Consider the following 19,380-nt stretch of genomic DNA (forward strand, 5'->3'; position numbering starts at 1 on the left):
AATGATGTACATTTATCTTGATGTCACTTGGTTATATATTTCTGTTTGTAATTAAAGTAAGATGGATATAATATTAAAGAGAAGTACTTCATGTTGCAACTTCATGCAATGTTCTCTGTTCACCAAGAGAGTAAAGCAGATGCTTTCATTATTTCCAGAAACAAAAAATGTTAGTAAATGTTGTAGGACTTTCAATGGGAAAACAAATCATATAGAAATGCATCTATCCTTTCCTTTTTTCATATGAATTAATTTGTAATTCAAGTGAGATAAAAAGAGATAAGATGTGATATCTTGATCAAGAATCACTGGCTCTCCTCCATCCTCCAGGAAAGCTCAGCAAGGCAGAGGAGACGACTGCCAAGACCAAGCCGTCCCGGACCTACAGGGAGTACGTGCGGGCGGCCGGTGGGTTCCTGGTCTCGGGGCTGGTCATCTTGACCTTCGTCCTCTCCCAGGGTTGCTCCACCTTCAGCAACCTGTGGCTCAGTCATTGGCTGGAGCAAGGCAACGGAACCAAAGTCTCACTGGTGAGGGCGCCGTCTCTCCTTCCCTTCGCCTCCATCTTTCCCAAGTTCTTAATTTTATGTTTGTGTTCTCTTTTAGTGAGTAAAGTCCGATACTGCTTTTTTCAGAGTGATCGATTAGTTCTTGTACCCTTTACCTTAATCTATCCCAAGTTCTGTTTTTTTTTATTCTCTTTCTTATAGTTATTATCCCATTCCACTTTTGTAGAATAATCAATTAGTTCTGATACGTGATTTGACTCTGCATGCAGTACTTCAGACGGTTATGAAGCTGAAAATTTCATAGAAGGAAAAATCACTGCCCAGTGGGATATAGTATTCAAAGACAACAGTGCCGGTCAGTGAATACGTGCATCAAAGCATACAATCATCGATAACAGTCAATTCCAGTCAATATTCTTTAACGGTGCGTGTACTCTCAGAGAGATGAGTGATGAAGCTGTACACAATCTGTTACGGGGATTCTCAAATATATCCGAGCTGGGCCAGCCTTCCCACTCCATGGTATCCTCATGCTATCGGGTCTTTACATTTTTGTGGATATGAAGAGGGTTTCATACTGATGATCGCGTGATGCCCATCATTTTTTTTTTTCGTGGAGCTTTTGATCAGGGCTGTAGTTCATCATTGAACAAATGATCATTCGAGATGAGAAGCCCTAATTCAAGACCTTGTAATCGAGTTCAGAAGTCTTTTCGTCTTTCGCTGCAGAACTTGAGTAAGTCCGACTCACCACAGGACCAGTACGAAGTGGCGAACATATCGGACAATCCTCATCTCCGCTTCTACCAGCTTGTCTACGCCGCTGCCGTTGTGGGGTGCGTGTTATTTGGAATGCTGCGAGCCTACTCTTACGTGAAGGTGAGATTTCTGCCAGTAGATTTAATTCATTAGTGGAAACTAATAAATTATATTCATTGTGGTCAGTTTCCATGTGTTTGCATTTAGTAGATTTAATTGTCAAATAGTCATCAAATATTGTCAACATCTAAATGCATACTAACGAAGCTATAGAATTATGAACCTTACTTCATTTTCGGATTAACGAACCTTGGGAATAACAAACCTTCTGAAAAACAATCCTTTTTTCTTTGCAGATTAACAAACTTTTGGAATAACAAACTGCAATGGAAGCACACCATATGACTTATGATAGGGAATGAGGAATCAGTACTGCGTAGATTCATGTGTATGTGGGCTTTGAGGGAGGGAACCCTGTAAGCTGCAGTTATCATTACATATTGTGATCTGCACATGCAATTATCTCAAATGGTGCCTTACAGACGACATTGAGGGCAGCATCCAGGATTCATAACAGTGTCTTCGTCAACGTCATCCACACTCCAATGTCGTTCTTCGACACGACGCCGTCCGGTCAGATTCTCAACAGATTCTCCAAAGATTTAGACGAAGGTAAGAGAAGCGATTACTGTATATGGCATATATTTCGCTAATTTCGTGAGTGGGGTGCTATTTGTGAATTGAACAATTTGCAAAAGAATTGACTCTGATCCTGACCTGAATGCGACGTGCATGCGTACATACCTCTGTTCCATTACTGTTCTCTATGATCGCGAATTCAACCACTCACAAAATTCTTGGTAAGTCCCAATTCACGAAAAATGAACTCGCTAAATTTATGGCGTAAATAGTACATGAAACAGAAGCTATAAGAGAACAATTGAAAGGTTTTTAACCACTGTGCATTCATTTTCCTCTCTTCACATAATCTTGTGTTTTGTCTTCCACTTTTTATCCAAATTTGTTAACTTGCTTACTTTTCAGCATGGGTAGATATTTTGGGTTGATTTGATCAATGACCATTGAGTATGCCATGTTTTCATGGTAATTAAGAACTTCCTCTCCTGGAAACACAGATTTCATTGTAGTGTCCGAACACATAGACATTCAACTTGCAGACCTTTTTGATCTGAATCGCTATCAAGTTTGACTGTTGGATGGGGATTGAGGATGTAAATGTACATGCCATCCTATATCGTGATTTCATTGAATAACATATTGCAAGGCAGCGAAATCAAATAGACATTTCCCAGAACTAGTCCTTATTAAATATCCGCTGAAGTGTACAAAAGGTAATAGCATTTGATATAGGATGCCACATTTATCTCAACATGGCATCTCTTTATTTGGATGCCCCCTACTTCTCTCTCCAAACTTGTTGCCCCTGTAACCAGCCGACATCCGGCTCCCGTTCGTGATGGAGTCGCTGATCCAGAACGGCACGTTCATGTTCTTCAACATCTGCACCATCATCTACATCTTCCCCTGGTTCCTCATCGCCATCACAGCCATGCTCACCGTCTTTGGTTTCCTCAACCGCTTCTACCGGCCGGGGCTGCGCGGCATCAAGATGCTGGACAACACGCTGCGCTCGCCGTGGTTCTCCCACGTCACCAGCAGCATGAACAGCCTCTCCACGGTGCACGCCTACGGCAAGAAGGAGGAGTTTATCGCAAAGTGAGACTTATGGCTTTACTGCTGGTGAACCATCGCTTGGTTCATTCTTTAGTTCCGTCTATTGCCCCTTTATGGTTAAATGCATTTGGTCAAGTTGTTAAGGTCCTAGATACTGGCTTGATTGTTGCAGTTTCCTGTAGGGACTTGAAAGCCCCTTGTCTCATATATTTTAACTTTCTCAATCATTTTTACGACATATGTGACTACTATGTCATTTAGGAGTAAATTATCTCTTTAATATCAAAGCTTAAAACAAGGAAAGGATGCTAATCAAAACTGCAAAAACAGATTAAAAGCATACTCTCATTGTAGGAGGTAAAGAAATTTCTGCTAAGGAGTGCCCCATTGCCAGCTCAGATACATTGCACTCCTGTTATAGCAAAAACTGTTATAACAAAATTCTCCTTACAGCTAACTAAAAATTCAGGTCCCAAGATTTTCATCTTTATGACTTTATGTAGTTCACTGTTTTGCTATAATGAAATTTTGATATTAATGAATGAAAATCACCAGTCCCAAGGACTTTGTTACAGCAGGAGTGCACTGTACATGTACATCTCTTCAGTGAAATTTGTACAGACATTTCAGAGCTTGCAAAGAATTTAGTGACCATATTATGGAGACAATGTTGCAAGTTTGCATCATTGCTTGAAACGTTGGTTTGCTGACGTCCACTCCAGGTTTGACCGTCAGCTGGATGCCCACAGCGTCCCCCTGATGCTCTTCATGATGGCCAATAGGTGGCTGGCCACCCGCTTCGACATCATGACCGTGTGCCTGGGAGTGGTCACTGCATTGTCCATTGTACTGACCCACGGCAAGACGCCACCCGGTCTGGCCGGCCTTGCCATCACTTTCACCATGCAGGCAAGAGACTCAACTTTATAACTCTCTAGGCCTATATCTATTTTCAAAGAGCTACAGAGAGCAGTAGCGGATCCAGAGGAGGGCGCACCAGGCGTGCTCCCCCCTTTATATTTTGTTAAAACAAAAGAAATAAAAAGAAAAAATGGGGGTGCGTGTGCCCCCTTATAATTTTGTAAAGGTGCCTCTCCTTTATGGAATTCCTGGATCTGCCCGTGGAGAGTTACTCTGCTATTGCAGAGCTAGAACTGGCTCTCTACTTTTATAGAGCTAGAACTTATCTCTCTACTCTCAAGTTATCAAGGCACGCCTCATTTTACAAGATGCTAAACCCTGCAGTGCAACTCTCTACTATTTACAGGTGAAGTTTAGCCTTATGCTGTTAGATGTGGCATGACTCTAAAGCTTCAAGCCTCTCTGTCAATATCCAGTCAGACCTGACTCTGAAATTGAGAGATTTAGAGAACCGAAGCATGTACAATCATGTCTAAGCCTTGACTACATTGTCATTGTTTTTCTTTTTGTATGATTCCTTAGAAAAGGATAATTGAGTCCAGTATTATCAAAGACACTTTGAAGTAGACTGAATAATGTCATTCATGTGCTGCATACTTGTTTTAATGATTTAAACTGAAATAGGCATTTTCCTGTTGTGGTCAATAATGTACCTGAGAATGTTGTGGATGGTTGAGATTTTAAAGATTTCTTTACTTTGGCTCACGTCAACAGGTCCTTGGTATATTCCAGTTCACCATGAGGTTAGCAGCTGAAGTTGAAGCGAGATTCACATCTGTACAAAGAATCATCGACTATACAGTAAGTGAAGGCATTGTTACAATTGTCATATTTGTCACCCTGTCTGTAATGTCGTGAGCATAAAAGATGAATCGATGGACTTTCAGAATTTTCATTTGTACTGATTACCAGAAAAAGTGATAATGCAAATTTGACGAGACACAGTGATTAGTGAAAGTAAAATATACGCGAAAGTTTTTGTCTACACAATGTAGTACCATATGGTGTTTTATTCATGCAAGTTTCAAGCCACTCAAAAGGCTGTCAGTTCCAATTCGCGATAGTTTCATGTTGCAAATGATTATGGTTTTACAGTTTGACGATGGTGACAATGATATTAAAGATCATGATATAGATGATGACATGCAGTAATTATGTTCTTGACAGTACAAAATATTCATTTTGTAAAAATGATGACAAAGATGACAATGACAAAAATTGATGACATTTAGTAATAGAAATAAAGATGATGATGGTGATAATGATTATTGAAATGGTCTCGATCACCTTAACAGCAGTGGTTACAATGACAGCCAAAATGATGATAACAAAATTGATGATATTAAAACATATTCTCAAAGATGAACACATCTTCTTTGCTAAATTTGTTTCTCTTTCCCTGTGACTCCTTTGATTTGATTTGACTGTTTTGATTCCACCCTCCTAAATGCTTTAGGAGTGCAGTAAGGAGATAAACGTTACCAGGACATGCATACTGCTTAGTCTTACCCTTAATCTTAATCCTAATCCTAATCTTCTCACCATAAAACCTTAATCCTTATCGTGCTCTTAAATCTTCTTACTATAGAACCTACCGAGGGAAGCTCCACCCACCATTAAGGACAAGGAGCCGCCCGCAAAGTGGCCCGAGCACGGACGCATCGTCTTCCGCCAGGTCAAGATGCGTTACCGTGACAACCTGCCACTGGTGCTGAAGGGGGTCACCTTTATCATCCGCCCCAGGGAGAAGATCGGCATTGTCGGGAGGACTGGTTCAGGTGCGGGGAAACATTTTGTGCAATGATTTGAAACAGGATTTTTTTCTCAACAAAGCAAGTCTTCTTGAAGGAAGTCATCTTGATTCAAGCAAATGAAGGAAATATCGTAAAATTGTGCAAAATCAGTCAAACGACTTACTGCAGTGATATGACAGACTGTGATATTCACAAACTCTTTATATGAAGCACTATACTAATCCTTAAGATTAAGACATACAATGTAGCCATTGGACTCTATTCTGACTCTAGAACCATTCTCAGAGTTGTGATTGATGTACGAATTGTAGATCCAATGGTCCAAATTCACAGTTAGTTTAAACCAAATCCATGTTTTAAATGTAGTCCGTAAATGTACTTACATGTCAGTATGCTTTCATTATTGGATGTCTGTTCGCTTGTAATACGCAATATGCCACACACACATTTATACTATGGAAATTTTCCACATCCAGGGACTAGATTTAATGTACCTTTTTAAATTCAGGCAATGGGATTTTTCAGGCACCTTTGTGTAAATGAATTGATGAATAGAATGAATATTCTGCGAACTGATGTGCGAAACTTATCAAATTTTTTTGGGAGGTATTCATACTGATTGGCAATGAATTGTTTCGTAGTCAAATGGCTTAGAAACCATGGTTCGTGCCAAAAACTGAATTGAAGACTTATCAGTGGGTGCTACCATCTCCCAACACTGTTTTCTTTACTCTCACCCATCCGTTACAGGCAAATCGTCGCTGGGCGTCGCCCTGTTCCGCCTTGCCGAAGTGGCCGGAGGCAGCATCACCATCGACCAGCTGGACATCGGCGTTATGGGGCTGAGGGACGTGCGCTCCAAGATTTCCATCATCCCACAGGATCCTGTGCTCTTTGTCGGAACTGTCAGGTAGTACAAACTTGTAGTAGTAGTAGTGGTGGGAGTGGTGGTAGTAATGGTAGTAGTGGTAGTAGTGGTAGTAGTGGTAGTAGTGGTAGTAGTGGTAGTAGTGGTAGTAGTGGTGGTAGTGGTGGTAGTGATGGTTGTAGTGGTGGTAGTGGTAGTAGTGGTAGTAGTGGTAGTAGTGGTGGTAGTGATGGTACTAGTGGTGGAAGTGGTGGTAGTGGTGGTAGTGGTGGTAGTGGTAGTAGTGGTGGTAGTGGTGGTAGTGATGGTTGTAGTGGTAGTAGTGGTAGTAGTGGTAGTAGTGGTGGTAGTGGTGGTAGTGGTGGTAGTGATGGTTGTAGTGGTAGTAGTGGTGCTAGTGATGGTAGTAGTGGTAGTAGTGGTGGTAGTGGTGGTAGTAGTGGTAGTAGTGGTAGTAGTGGTGGTAGTGATGGTTGTAGTGGTAGTAGTAGTAGTAGTGGTAGTAGTGGTAGTAGTGGTGGTAGTGATGGTAGTAGTGGTAGTAGTGGTAGTAGTGGTGGTAGTGATGGTTGCAGTGGTAGTAGTGGTAGTAGTGGTGGTAGTGATGGTTGTAGTGGTAGTAGTAGTAGTAGTGGTAGTAGTGGTAGTAGTGGTGGTAGTGATGGTAGTGGTAGTAGTGGTAGTAGTGGTGGGAGTGGTGGTAGTGATGGTAGTGGTGGTAGTGATGGTAGTGGTAGTAGTGGTGGTAGTGATGGTAGTGGTAGTAGTGGTAGTAGTGGTAGTAGTGGTGGTAGTGGTGGTAGTGGTAGTAGTGGTGGTAGTGATGGTAGTGATGGTAGTGGTAGTAGTGGTAGTAGTGGTAGTAGTGGTGGTAGTGGTGGTAGTGGTGGTAGTGGTAGTAGTGGTGGTAGTGGTGGTAGTGATGGTTGTAGTGGTAGTAGTAGTAGTAGTGGTAGTAGTGGTAGTAGTGGTGGTAGTGGTGGTAGTGGTAGTAGTGGTGGTAGTGATGGTAGTGATGGTAGTGGTAGTAGTGGTAGTAGTGGTAGTAGTGGTGGTAGTGGTGGTAGTGGTAGTAGTGGTGGTAGTGGTGGTAGTGATGGTTGTAGTGGTAGTAGTAGTAGTAGTGGTAGTAGTGGTAGTAGTGGTGGTAGTGATGGTAGTAGTGGTAGTAGTGGTAGTAGTGATAGCAGTGATAGTAGTAGAAGTAGCTGTGGTAGTAGTGGTAGGATGAATGATAAAAGTCTTAGTACAACTGCACATGTAATAGTGGTAGCAACACAAATACATTGTATACATGTAATTTGCCTTTGCACCCTGAAGTCAATAGTACTTTTGGAGTTACCAAGGCTCATAGCTTTAAAGCAAAAATTTTAAATTAGGCAGAACATATTTGTTTCTTTTTGATCAAAAATGTAAACAAAAGAAGGTTAGGGATATGTGGTGGATACGATGTGGAGGGATATCTTACACTGACCATGCAATGCAGTGCACATAGTCAGAATTGTCTTGTGATGTCACAGTTGTTTTGTTAGAAATATTTACATTTCACAGAGTGACAGTGTGAGGAAGTGTGTGATGTCAGTATTGCTTTGTGATGTCAGAATTGTTTTTTATTTAGAAATTATTACATTTCACAGAGTGACGGTAGGAAGTAGCATGCGATGTCAGAATTACTTTGTGACATCATTTCACAAATAGTATTTGGAAAATGTCATCATATGAAATGATGTCATTTTGCAAATAGTACACCATGAAGTGTCAAGCATGCCAACATTTTGACATAGCTGAAAATACTTATAATCACATGAAGCTCTTTCAACCAATCATGAGAGGATACATTTTTTAAAATCCAAAATATGATATAAACTAGAAAAGCGCTCTGAGAGTGCAGACGTCCGCCAAGCAGCTACTTTCCACCGATGATCTTGCTCTTCCCAAAGAGATTTTTTTCCTCTCCACCACTGGGAAAAGCTCTTTGGGCTCTTCCATAGAGATCAGTGATTTCCACACCCATAAGTATACAAGCTGAAAAATCGCCCGATTTCCCAATATAGAAGCCTTTGTTACGTCATAAACCCTCAGCTGCGTGGCGCGCCTTGCCCAGCTGCAGAAACTGGAGCATACACTTTAGTGCACCGTGTGAAAACCTCAAAAATGCGCAGCTTGAACTCCCAAGTTCATTGACCCTACCTGTCAAAATATAAAAAATACTTCGTAAATTCCCCAAAAATTGTCGGATCACTACCAAAATATAGTCGTTTGTTACTTGTGTCATTCTCAACCTTTCCTGTAAGTTTCATCCAAATCCGTTAACTACTTTTTGAGTTATTTTGCACAAACAAGCAAACCAACGGTAACGAAAACATAACCTCCTCCCTTGGCGGAGGTAATTATAGTAGTAGAAGTAGTAGTAGTAGTAGTAGGAATAGGAGTAGCAGTAGCAGTAGCAGTGGTAATAGTAGTAGTAAGCAAAAGCAGTAGTAATTCTAAGCAATTACATTTTACAGTGGTAACAATAAAAACATGCACAATTCTTTATGTTGAAAGTGCTAACAACTGTCTGCTTTTAATAGATACATTCCCTTACTTGGAAGCTGCATGCCACAGAACACTCCAACAGAGAGATGATTTCTAGTTTTGTCCATCCACAGGTACAACCTGGACCCATTCAATGAACGCACAGACGAGGAGGTATGGATGGCGCTGGAGAGAACACACATGAAGAATACAGTGAGTCTCTCTAATACTTCCTGGGTTAAAGGTCAACGTATCAAGTAACTCATCGACAAAACCATGCATCCATCAAAATGCCTACTTTGAACAGCATGCCATGGCAGATTACTTGCAAACATTCAAGCTGTCTAAATTTTCTCATCGCCGATCTCATATCAGTCAAACTGTCATCATCTGAATCTTAACCCATTGAGGACAGTCCCGAGTCCAAGTGTCTATGTTAAAGGACAAATTCACCTTTATAGACATGTGGGTTGAGTGAATGCAGCAATAGTAGTAGAACACATCAGTGAGAGTTTGAGCAAAATCGGACAATCCGTTAAAAAGTTATGAATTTTTGAAGTTTCTGCTCAGTCACGGCTGGATTAAAAGACTACTATAGCTTGTGATGTCACATGAGTACAACGATATAAAGAAATAATAAAGAAAATTCAACATATTTCCATTTTTCTCGCATAACAAAAGAACACTCGACTTCTCTCTTTCAGAAGGCAGGGGGAATAATATTACCCTTAACATACGTCAGTAGCAAGTCCAAGAAATGTGCACTTTATTCAAAAAGTAAAGTTTTGTGAAATTCTCTTTTTATTTTCCTTATATTGTTGTACGCATGTGACATCATACACTGTAGTAGTCTTCTCTTCCAGCAGTGACTGCGCAGATACTTAAAATATTCGTAACTTTTGAACGGATTGTCCAATTTCCCTCAAACTTTCACTGATGTGTTCCACTAATATTGCTGCATTTTCTCAATCCTTATGTATATGAAGGTGGACTTGTCCTTTAAATGCGTGTTGTACCAAAATCATTCCACCTTCAATGGGTTATTGACCTGTTAGTGTGGGGATTCATGGGTGGCCCAATTCATTCACTGCCTTCCACTCCATGATATTTCCACAATACCGGATCTCTATAAGCTCACAAATTTCAGTGAAAATATATTTCTCCAGACATATATTCCTGCGTGAAACTGTATATGTTTGCGTCTTTCAATAAATATCTATTTGATGAATGGAAACAAAGGAAAACCGACCAGAAATGAATGTAATTTATTCGTGGAAAATTGAGCGAAGAAAAAGGGATTCCTGCGATGAAATCCTGATGGAATCCCATTTTCTTTGCTCATTTTTCCACTAATGAATATCTATTTACATGTAGTGTGGGGATACCAATGAATATATACTACATACATTGTATTTCACCCTTGCTACAGTGTTCAAAAGCTTACCATGAATTGCCCCCTTCACTCTACAGACTAAAACTGCTTGACAATAAAGAATAGGTGCCTTCAATAGTAATATGTTGATCTTGACATGTTGCTCAATGACCCCCTCTTTCCCTCTCCACCCCCAAGAAAAATACAAAAGATTCTCTCCCAAGCAATGAATATGATGATGTTTGAAAATATTGACAGACTTTCCATACAATGCGTTGTTCGTCTCTTCTGACAGATTAGCAGATTAGACCAGCAGCTGATGGCCCCAGTAGTGGAGAATGGTGAGAATTTCTCAGTGGGGGAGAGGCAGCTCATCTGCATGGCAAGAGCACTGCTCAGGAACAGCAAGGTGAGGAGAGAAGGGAACAGTTCACCAGTCTTTGAGTTATGTTTGACTAGTGGGAAAAAATAAATGATTATGAATCTTGTATTGGCATTAGTTGCCTTCATCTCTATGCTGCGTTTGTTTCAAGTGATGTACTTTACTCCAAGGTGATCTTTCACTAGTTAAAGGCATAATTTACCATTTGAAGATGAAACAAAAACCCAGCTTTAGTGCTTCGAAATAGTTCTAAAATGGGAGTGAGTGATAGAAACACTCAATGTAGAAATGTTAATCGGTATAATCAATGTTTTTATTGTTAAATATACAAAATGTGAACAATAGTTACAATAAAATTGTTTCAAGAAAAAAAACATGTCCAGTTATGGTTTATTGAGAAAAATTGTGATATCTCCTTATATTTTAGGCTTAATTGCAAAATTGTTATATGGTAGGATGTCTTGTGATACAACTGACCAACACATATGCATCAAATGTGATAGCTCGAAAATTTTTAAGTCACTGCTCCCAATGGTAAACAGTACCTTTAATAGAATTACAAAAATGTTAAGAAGGTTATTTGTGGTTATACAAAAAAATAAAGAAACAAAATCACACTTATTTTGAGTACATCAAGGCACCAAACATTGCCATCACCTCGACTTGTCTGTGTTCTACCGCAGATCCTGTTCCTCGACGAGGCCACAGCCGCCATCGACAGCGAGACGGACTCGCTGATCCAGGCCACGATCCGGGAGGCTTTCCGTGACTGCACCATGCTGACCATCGCCCACCGGCTCAACACCATCGTCGACTCGCACCGCATCATGGTCATGGATAATGGCAAGGTGCGTCTTCGTGGGTTCCCGTTCCTGCTTCCCACAGCAGCAAAGTGTCACAATAGCCGTGGTCACACTACACAAAACTACTTTGTATGCACTGTTTCACTACCTCGTATTTTGCTTTGTGGTAATTTGTGCAGTGTGACCACAAACTTCTATGTGCAAAACTTCTCAGGAAACTTTCTTCATGCACTTTGGGAGTTCTCACCTCTTGCGAAACTACGCGAACTTTTGTGTATTGTGACCACATGCGGCTGAAAACTTCAAGAAGTTTTTCACATGATTAGATTAATTTCATGTTGTTCATGCTTTGTGCGTATTCTTTTGCATGCTGTTGTGCATTTCCATTTGTTATATAAGAGGAGACCATGTGTAGTGTGTAGTTTTGTATCACTGAAACTACAACGTATTGCGTAGTTTTGTTGGTAGTGTGACCTCGTGCTGACACTTCTGTAAATTGTCGGGAAGTAAACTATGTATGCAATAGCTTTGCTTAGTGTGATGGCGGCTAATGTTGCCATCCAATGGGATGCTTAAATGGCAATTCCATGCCATCTTCATATCGGTTTTAGTAGACTGAGAAAAAAGAAACAAGCACAACGGTAGAGGTTTCATCAAAATTGAACCAAAGATCAGACCAATATTGAATCTTCAATCTTCCATGTTATCACTAAAGAACTTTTGCTTGCACTTTAATTTTGTGAATTTTGGCTCTCATGAAATCTGAGAAATTAAGATGCCCGGAAACATTTCTGGTTTTACAGTACTCCTAGCAACTAAATATGCAAATCAGATAAGGTGATGGTGTCTTGGTCTCAAAAGTTTTCTCTGGTAAACTACTAATAAATCTTCCTTAATATTTTGTTCACTGATACACTTTAGGTGAATTCAGACAGTTTGGAAGAAAGTTGCGACAATTTAGAGTATCCGCAAACTTCATATCTTCTGTAGATTTGTTTCTATAGGTACATATATTGATACATATACAGTTGTAGATAGATTGTCATTTGAATATAGTGGCAGTAATGTTACATCCAGTGTAATCAGACAAAGAGAAATAATTAGTTGGGTTGTTTGGTTTTTTTTTTTAGTTTGAAAGACACCTTTCTTTGATTTCATCCTGTACATTTAATTTGCCATTTTATCATCTCATAGAATAGTGCATACAGATTGATTTCATCAAATTGATTTAATTTACCATCTTGTTATCATAGCATGTATCTGTCATGTCACCCATGTCTCACTGCCAAATAGAACTATTATCCTTTCAACTGTCTACATCCATGTTGATACTGTATCTGCAAGAAATCTGTCTGCCTTTTTTTTTTTTTTGGTCTCTGTCTTCTCTCTAGCCTTCTGATACAGTGAATGTTTCATCATGCTAGATAGGTACAGGTGTAGTGATGAATAGACATTTTATGAAAGTACATGTGTATGTATGTAGGAGCTGTATATCTCTGAGGTATACATCCACCTGATTTATTATTGTTGTTTTTTTCTGCAAACCCCAGATTGTGGAGTTTGACCGTCCAGCAGCCCTGATGTCCAAGCAGACGTCCATCTTCAAGTCCATGATGGAGGCAGTTGGCGCCCAGAAGGAGCTGGCCGAAGTGTTTGGCTCCACCAACCAGCTCCAGATCCCCAGCTAACGAGAGGAGTGGAAAATGCCCCACCCTAGTTTTCTTCTCCTCCAATCACTCCATCCAGCGTGATCTATGGCCAACGTTTTCTAAGGTGTCTGCAAAGAGACACAAAAACTGGAAGAATATTTCTAGCCATCCGGGGCCCCGTTTCATAAAACTTGTTATCTGTGACAAGTTGTCATAGTTGTTATAAGCTACTGAACTCCTTGCATCTGATTGGCTAAGAACAAATTTGTCACAGAAATGTGGCAGTTGTCACTGATAAGTTTTTGAAATGGGACCCTGGTTGCATGTGGCAAATAGTAATCTGTTTGATTTCTGTGTACAGATCCTCCAGTTGTCATTTTAAAAATGATTTACGACACACTTTCCCCTCCCCATTCTTTGCAGATGCTGCATTGCAAATGTGTTCATTGCATTTTACCTTGATTGACGGCTTCTGGTCAGCAGGTGGAGAGTTTTTTAAATGATACAGATTGGTGTATGCTGCTTAGTCCCATGTATTCAATACTATGTATTGCTTGAATATGGACTACATGGTAACTCAGTGCCACAGGACCTACATGTATATTATACTATGTAGGCCTAGTATGGAGTATGTACAATACAGTATATCATGACAAAAGGACCAGGGAGAAATTTAGGCTTGCTGCCTCAAAGCCTGTGGTAACTGCACACTTGCCTTTCTTTATTCTTTGTCAAAAGATCAGGGTAACTGCACAAATGGTCCATGTTCCTGTCAAACATGATCCCAGACCATATTTACTCCTAAATTTGTAATCATCTGCTATGTGGTGCTGAAGCGGTAAGATCATGTTCTCACAACTTGCCGATGTTTATCAACTCTCTGTGTGCCCAGTATCATCTCATTGTGAATGGGATGGTTTTAGAATGACAAGGAGTCATTGTCCGTTCTGAGGGCCCTGTTTCATAAAGCAGTTCATAAAGTTACGCATGACTTCAAGAACGACTGGAATATGAAGTGCCAAAATGTGTGCAAATCTTTTTTTCCTTACGTTTTATCAAAGTACGACTGTATGTCAATATTTCATCTGTATTGGGGCAAAAATACACTTTCAACTGAAAATGTGTGATAACATGTCAGAATAATCATTATCTGCAAATTTCCGCTTTAATTATAGAAATAAGCAATGATTAGGAAACCCACTTGGCTTGCCATATTAAAGTCATTCGTAAAAGTTGTGCATAACTTTACGAATAGCTTTATGAAACAGGGCAGAGATTAATAGTTTTGACTCATGCTCTAAGCAAGATGTGTGCACAATGGAGTGTATGTATCCAAGCATCTCAGATGGAAAGTGTAGCATGAAGAACTGGTGAACAGTTTTTAGATCTCTTTCATTCTTTCAGTAATCATACCGTGCAAAGTGATTTAGAAACTTATTCAGGGAAACAGGGTCTTTGCCAATCCTTAAAGTGACAGTGTATCATAAATTGTACTATACTGTACACTTACTTTCAAGCTTGCCTAGATAATTTTAATCTTTTTCTCTTTCTTTTTTAAGGCTGGCTGTTTTGATATTGTTTTTCCAGTACAATACAAAGCATGCACTTCTTTTAGTTGTACATGTAAGGTGCTAGCAATAGAAAGGAATAGGTGGAATAATGTCATTTACTTTCATGTGTGAAAAAAAAATGCACTTTGTGTTCCTCAGGTTGCTGAAACAACCCTAGTGAAAGGTCTTGTTTCACAATGGATGTAGTTTGAAAACAAAAGAAAAATCTGAGGTACAAAATTTGTAAATGGTTCTACACACTACCACTGTCTGTGATATTGCATTGAAATGAAGCTGTGAAAAAGCAAAATGAATTCAAAATGCTTCAGAAAGTTCATGAGCATCTGAAGTTTACCACAAAGATGCCATGGTACTGGTGGTACATATGTATGTACAAACTCCAAAGCTATTTATGCTTAATTGTTTCCTCTTTTGTATATGTGAACATCATTACTTGGCTGAATCGGCAAAGTATACTGATTTGTTTGAAATGAGGCACCACGATGTTAAACAGTGTGTCTAATCATTGAAGATTGTAATGTGTTAGTTGGAGAGACACATCGGCTGTGTGTTAAGGTTGGTGATGATAAAGAGGCTTAAGTTATTGTCAGAGCAATGTCATGATGCCACGCCTGTGAATGCATTCACATACATAGTGCAATCCCCCTAAAAGAGTATGCACTAAGTAGTAATTATTTCTGATAATATTCTTGATACTTACACCACATGTTACGTTTGTTACACTTCATAAGTAATTTCTCACCTTGTGCCTTGTAGGAGAGAAAGATACTTAAGTGAAGACTAAATTGTGAAATTATGTTAAAATTATGTACAGTGGGATATGTGTTATGAGTTTTGCTGTAACATATGATTACACCTTGTGGTAATTGTGATATAAATGGATGAATTTGTGGTGAGCACTTTTCCCTGTAATTAATAAACAGACACAAATAAACTATGTTGCCATTTACATGTCCCTCAAAGAAATGTAAAATCTTATACTGATAATGGCTCTTAATTCTTTACAAATTCTGGTAAATTTAGCCAAAGTCTGTAGATACACCTTGAAAAAAAGAAATGACCAATATCACTTGAGTATTCATCCATTCAGTTGCATAATCATGACCAATATATGACAGGCCCCACCGTGTGTTGCATATCTACGCACATGAGTTAATTGAGTGAAGTACTGTCTATATGGCAAGCAAAGTCAAACTAGATGGAATTGGAGATTTATTCTGGCCTTAATTACATGATATGATTCTTCATGTAGGAGAAAAGCAAAATGTGTGAAATTAAGATTTATTTTATACAGTGATTTTCGTTGGAAATGATATATCTTTTTTTTTTAAAGAGCTATGGTGCTGATTTTGTGTCTGTACATTGGTGTGTGTGTGTGTGTGAGGAGGGGGGTATTTTTATGTGGGCATGCTTGTGTGTGTGAGTGTGTGCATATGTGTATTTGTATGTTGTTTGCATGTCAATATGCATTACAGTCGTGTACATAGATTCAATTCATTAACTATACCCTTTTTTAAGACACAGGTTAATGTGCCAGGTGCCAGAAGAACTCAAAAGTCTTTATGTGTGTCAAAAGTTGTGCTTGATTTTCGTGTCATCTTATTTTTTTTTTTTATACACATGAACTCTTGTTTTTTTATTCGTGGGAAAATTTAGGGTAAGTTGCAATATGGCATCACAATATTTGCCATTTATGATAATGTGTCAAATAATAAAGAACTTTTAGGGTTTGTTTGGGTTTTTTTTTTTTTTTTTTTGCTCACCTTTTGAATTTTTTAAATGTTCTGATATATGTTAGATGCAATCACTGAGAATTCTGATTATCTGTCTTACGCTATGTATTTGTCTATCTATCTACCAATTTTTCTCTCTTTCTATATCTCTTTATATACCTACCTACCTATCGATCAATCGATCTATCTATCTGTCTATCTATCTATCTATCTATCTATCTATCTATCTATCTACAAAACTGTATATCTATCTATCTATCTATCTATCTACAAAACTGTATATCTATTTATCTATCTATCTATCTATCTATCTATCTACCTATCTATCTATCTATCTATCTATCTATCTATCTATCTATCTATCCATCTATCTATCTATCTCTATCTTCCAAGCTATCTTTGTCTCTATCTATCTCTCTGTTATTTTCCTTTCTAATCTATCTTTATCTATTTATCTGTCTTTCTGTGAAAATTCATATTATGGCAGTATTTCTTTGTATATTTCTGCACATGTCTACAAATTGTTGCGATGATGGTATGTGGAGCCTCATTCTTAAAAAAGCCAGTATATGATTGATACCCGAGATATTTTACTGTCAAGTGAACAGTGTATATTCTTGGTTAGTACATGTATGAAATGTACTCTCTTTCATATCAGTGGCATTTTCACAGATGTCTTTTCTCTGGTGCTGTAAATTAGCAGTGATGATAATAAAGCTTGGTGTCATGGCATTAAATTAATTACTTGTCAGACATCAGTCCCTTTCAAATGATTTTGTGTGTGCTTTGCTTGATTTGGCTTTGATGTCGTTGACTGCTATCTTACACCAACAGTGAAGTGTCAGCCATATGCATTGGACGTTCATAAAGGAACTGATTTGACAAACTTGTCATAATGAAGTAAGGTTCCTTTCTATGAAAGTTTAATGTTGTTTTTTTATCCTGTTCTTTAAATCCTAGGATGTATCACAATTGAAGAATTTAAGTTGATCTTAAATGATGAGATTAACTAAAAATTATGGTGTGCTCTTTAATGATATTCTAAGTTTGTAATGATAATTATCCATTTTTGAGACTTTTTCATCCAGGTTTTAAAATACAGAATTAGATAAGAGACCAAGTATTTTTTTTTCTGAAAATATTGATAACAATTTGAAGGGGATTCCGAAAAACAAAATAAAATTGAAGAGAGAAACCAATGGCATACCATAATTCTAAGTTGATCTTAACTTCTAAAATTGACTTAAATTCTTCAGGAAATACCCCCAGATTTTTAATGTACAGTACTATATTGAGTGATTTTTCTGGTCTCGAGGAGTTTGTTGTATGAAGGAGAGTCCAGTGAGGTTTACTTAAATTGGAATATCGAAGGGAGAAGGTGATGAATCACTAGTATTCATCAATCTTCTCTGCATAAAAGTGTGTCAGAATAATTACTTCTGTGACACGCAACTCTCTTACTATTGGCAAAGTCTTAGGCTTTCAAATAAACAGCTTTTAATAGAAAGAAATAAACGTGAGCTATTTTGAATAATGTATAAATTAAGTTGTCAAAATGAGAGTAATATTGTACCTTCCAGGGGAACAATAGGTCATTATGTACGGAATCTTCAGTTGCTAAAAGGTTAATAGCACTTCGAATGGTGGACAAGTGGTGATACGAACTGGCCGGAAACCAAGGTGGGAAGAGGAGAGGGGGAAAAAACAAAATGGAGAGAGAAAAATTCGTGCAAAAAGCTTGAGAAGGCAGAGCTCATGGGGGATAGAAATGAGACAGAAGGGGAGTGAGAGTTTAAAGGGACTGTACAGTACTGGTTGAGGTGGGGATTCATGTTTTGAACATTCCTATTTAAAGTGAGACATTGAGAAACCTCTTATGAAATATGAAAGAGCATGTGATTTTAAGAAGGATTCAACATTTATTTGATGAAAATTGGTTTTCAAATGGTTGAGATATCCAAAAAAGTGATAATAATAAAAGGCGACAGGCCACGCCTTTTATTAGGATCTCTTAGTTTTACCTTGTTTTTGGATATCTAAGCCATTTCAAAACCGATTTTCATCAAATAAACTTTTGATACCCCTTAGAATTGCATGCTCTTTGACATCTCATAGAGTGGTTTCTGAATATCTCGCAAAACGTTAAAAGCTAAATCCTCACCTCGACCAGAACTGTACAGTCCCTTTAACAAGTAGAAAATTAAGACAACACAGAAGAGACAGAGCATAAGGCTTTTGTTCTGTCTGCTTTAAAGACATCTATAACTGAGTTCTGTAAAGATTGAACTGAGATCAGCATAAAAGGGTTTGAATGTTCTACATAATGCTTTGCTTTTGACTTACCAGCGGTAGTACAATATCTCTCATGTGTGTATATAAATATATATATATATATATATATATATATATATATATATATATATATATATATATATATATATATACATAATAAAGTCACAACAGAGGAATGCAGGGAATGCATTAATAGCCAATCTTGATTTTAATGATCATTGGATCATTAAAATCAAGATTGGCTATTAATGCATTCCCTGCATTCCTCTGTTGTGACTTTATTATTGCTATTTCTAGTACTGCCAATACGCGGAACAACTACAATATATACATAGGGCCTATATATATATACATATATATATATGATTGTTGTTGGTGTTGTTGTTGTTTTCATGCTCCCCTCTCATTCTGTTTGCCAAGCCAGCTCGGAGCTAGTGGTCGATAAGTGGTTATGAATCTCAACTTATTTATAAAAATGAGAACAGTGGTCATATTGTAATTGCAATATTTGTGGTGGTTTTGTTGACAGGCGTACAGGTTGATTTTATTGTGCAA

The 19,380-nt window shown here is 38.4% G+C and overlaps 1 protein-coding gene across 1 annotated transcript in view; it reads left to right on the forward strand.

Annotated features, from left to right (window-relative positions):
- LOC139727583 (ATP-binding cassette sub-family C member 5-like) overlaps nucleotides 1-13,268 on the forward strand; it is a 51,453-nt gene extending 38,185 nt beyond the window's left edge. Inside the window, exons 16-27 of the mRNA XM_071638564.1 lie at nucleotides 331-530; nucleotides 1,239-1,388; nucleotides 1,811-1,940; nucleotides 2,723-3,005; nucleotides 3,686-3,872; nucleotides 4,599-4,685; nucleotides 5,473-5,662; nucleotides 6,389-6,548; nucleotides 9,158-9,236; nucleotides 10,691-10,804; nucleotides 11,461-11,625; nucleotides 13,131-13,268. Coding sequence (XP_071494665.1) covers nucleotides 331-530; nucleotides 1,239-1,388; nucleotides 1,811-1,940; nucleotides 2,723-3,005; nucleotides 3,686-3,872; nucleotides 4,599-4,685; nucleotides 5,473-5,662; nucleotides 6,389-6,548; nucleotides 9,158-9,236; nucleotides 10,691-10,804; nucleotides 11,461-11,625; nucleotides 13,131-13,268 — 1,883 coding nt within the window. The remainder of the gene's footprint in view (nucleotides 1-330; nucleotides 531-1,238; nucleotides 1,389-1,810; nucleotides 1,941-2,722; nucleotides 3,006-3,685; nucleotides 3,873-4,598; nucleotides 4,686-5,472; nucleotides 5,663-6,388; nucleotides 6,549-9,157; nucleotides 9,237-10,690; nucleotides 10,805-11,460; nucleotides 11,626-13,130) is intronic.
- The last annotated feature ends 6,112 nt before the right edge of the window (nucleotides 13,269-19,380 follow it).

This window comes from Diadema antillarum, unplaced genomic scaffold (genome assembly GCF_040938485.1).
Source record: "Diadema antillarum isolate AM-2024a unplaced genomic scaffold, OU_Dant_1.0 seq00000136_RagTag, whole genome shotgun sequence".
In the NCBI taxonomy this organism is placed as follows: Eukaryota; Metazoa; Echinodermata; class Echinoidea; order Diadematoida; family Diadematidae; genus Diadema; species Diadema antillarum.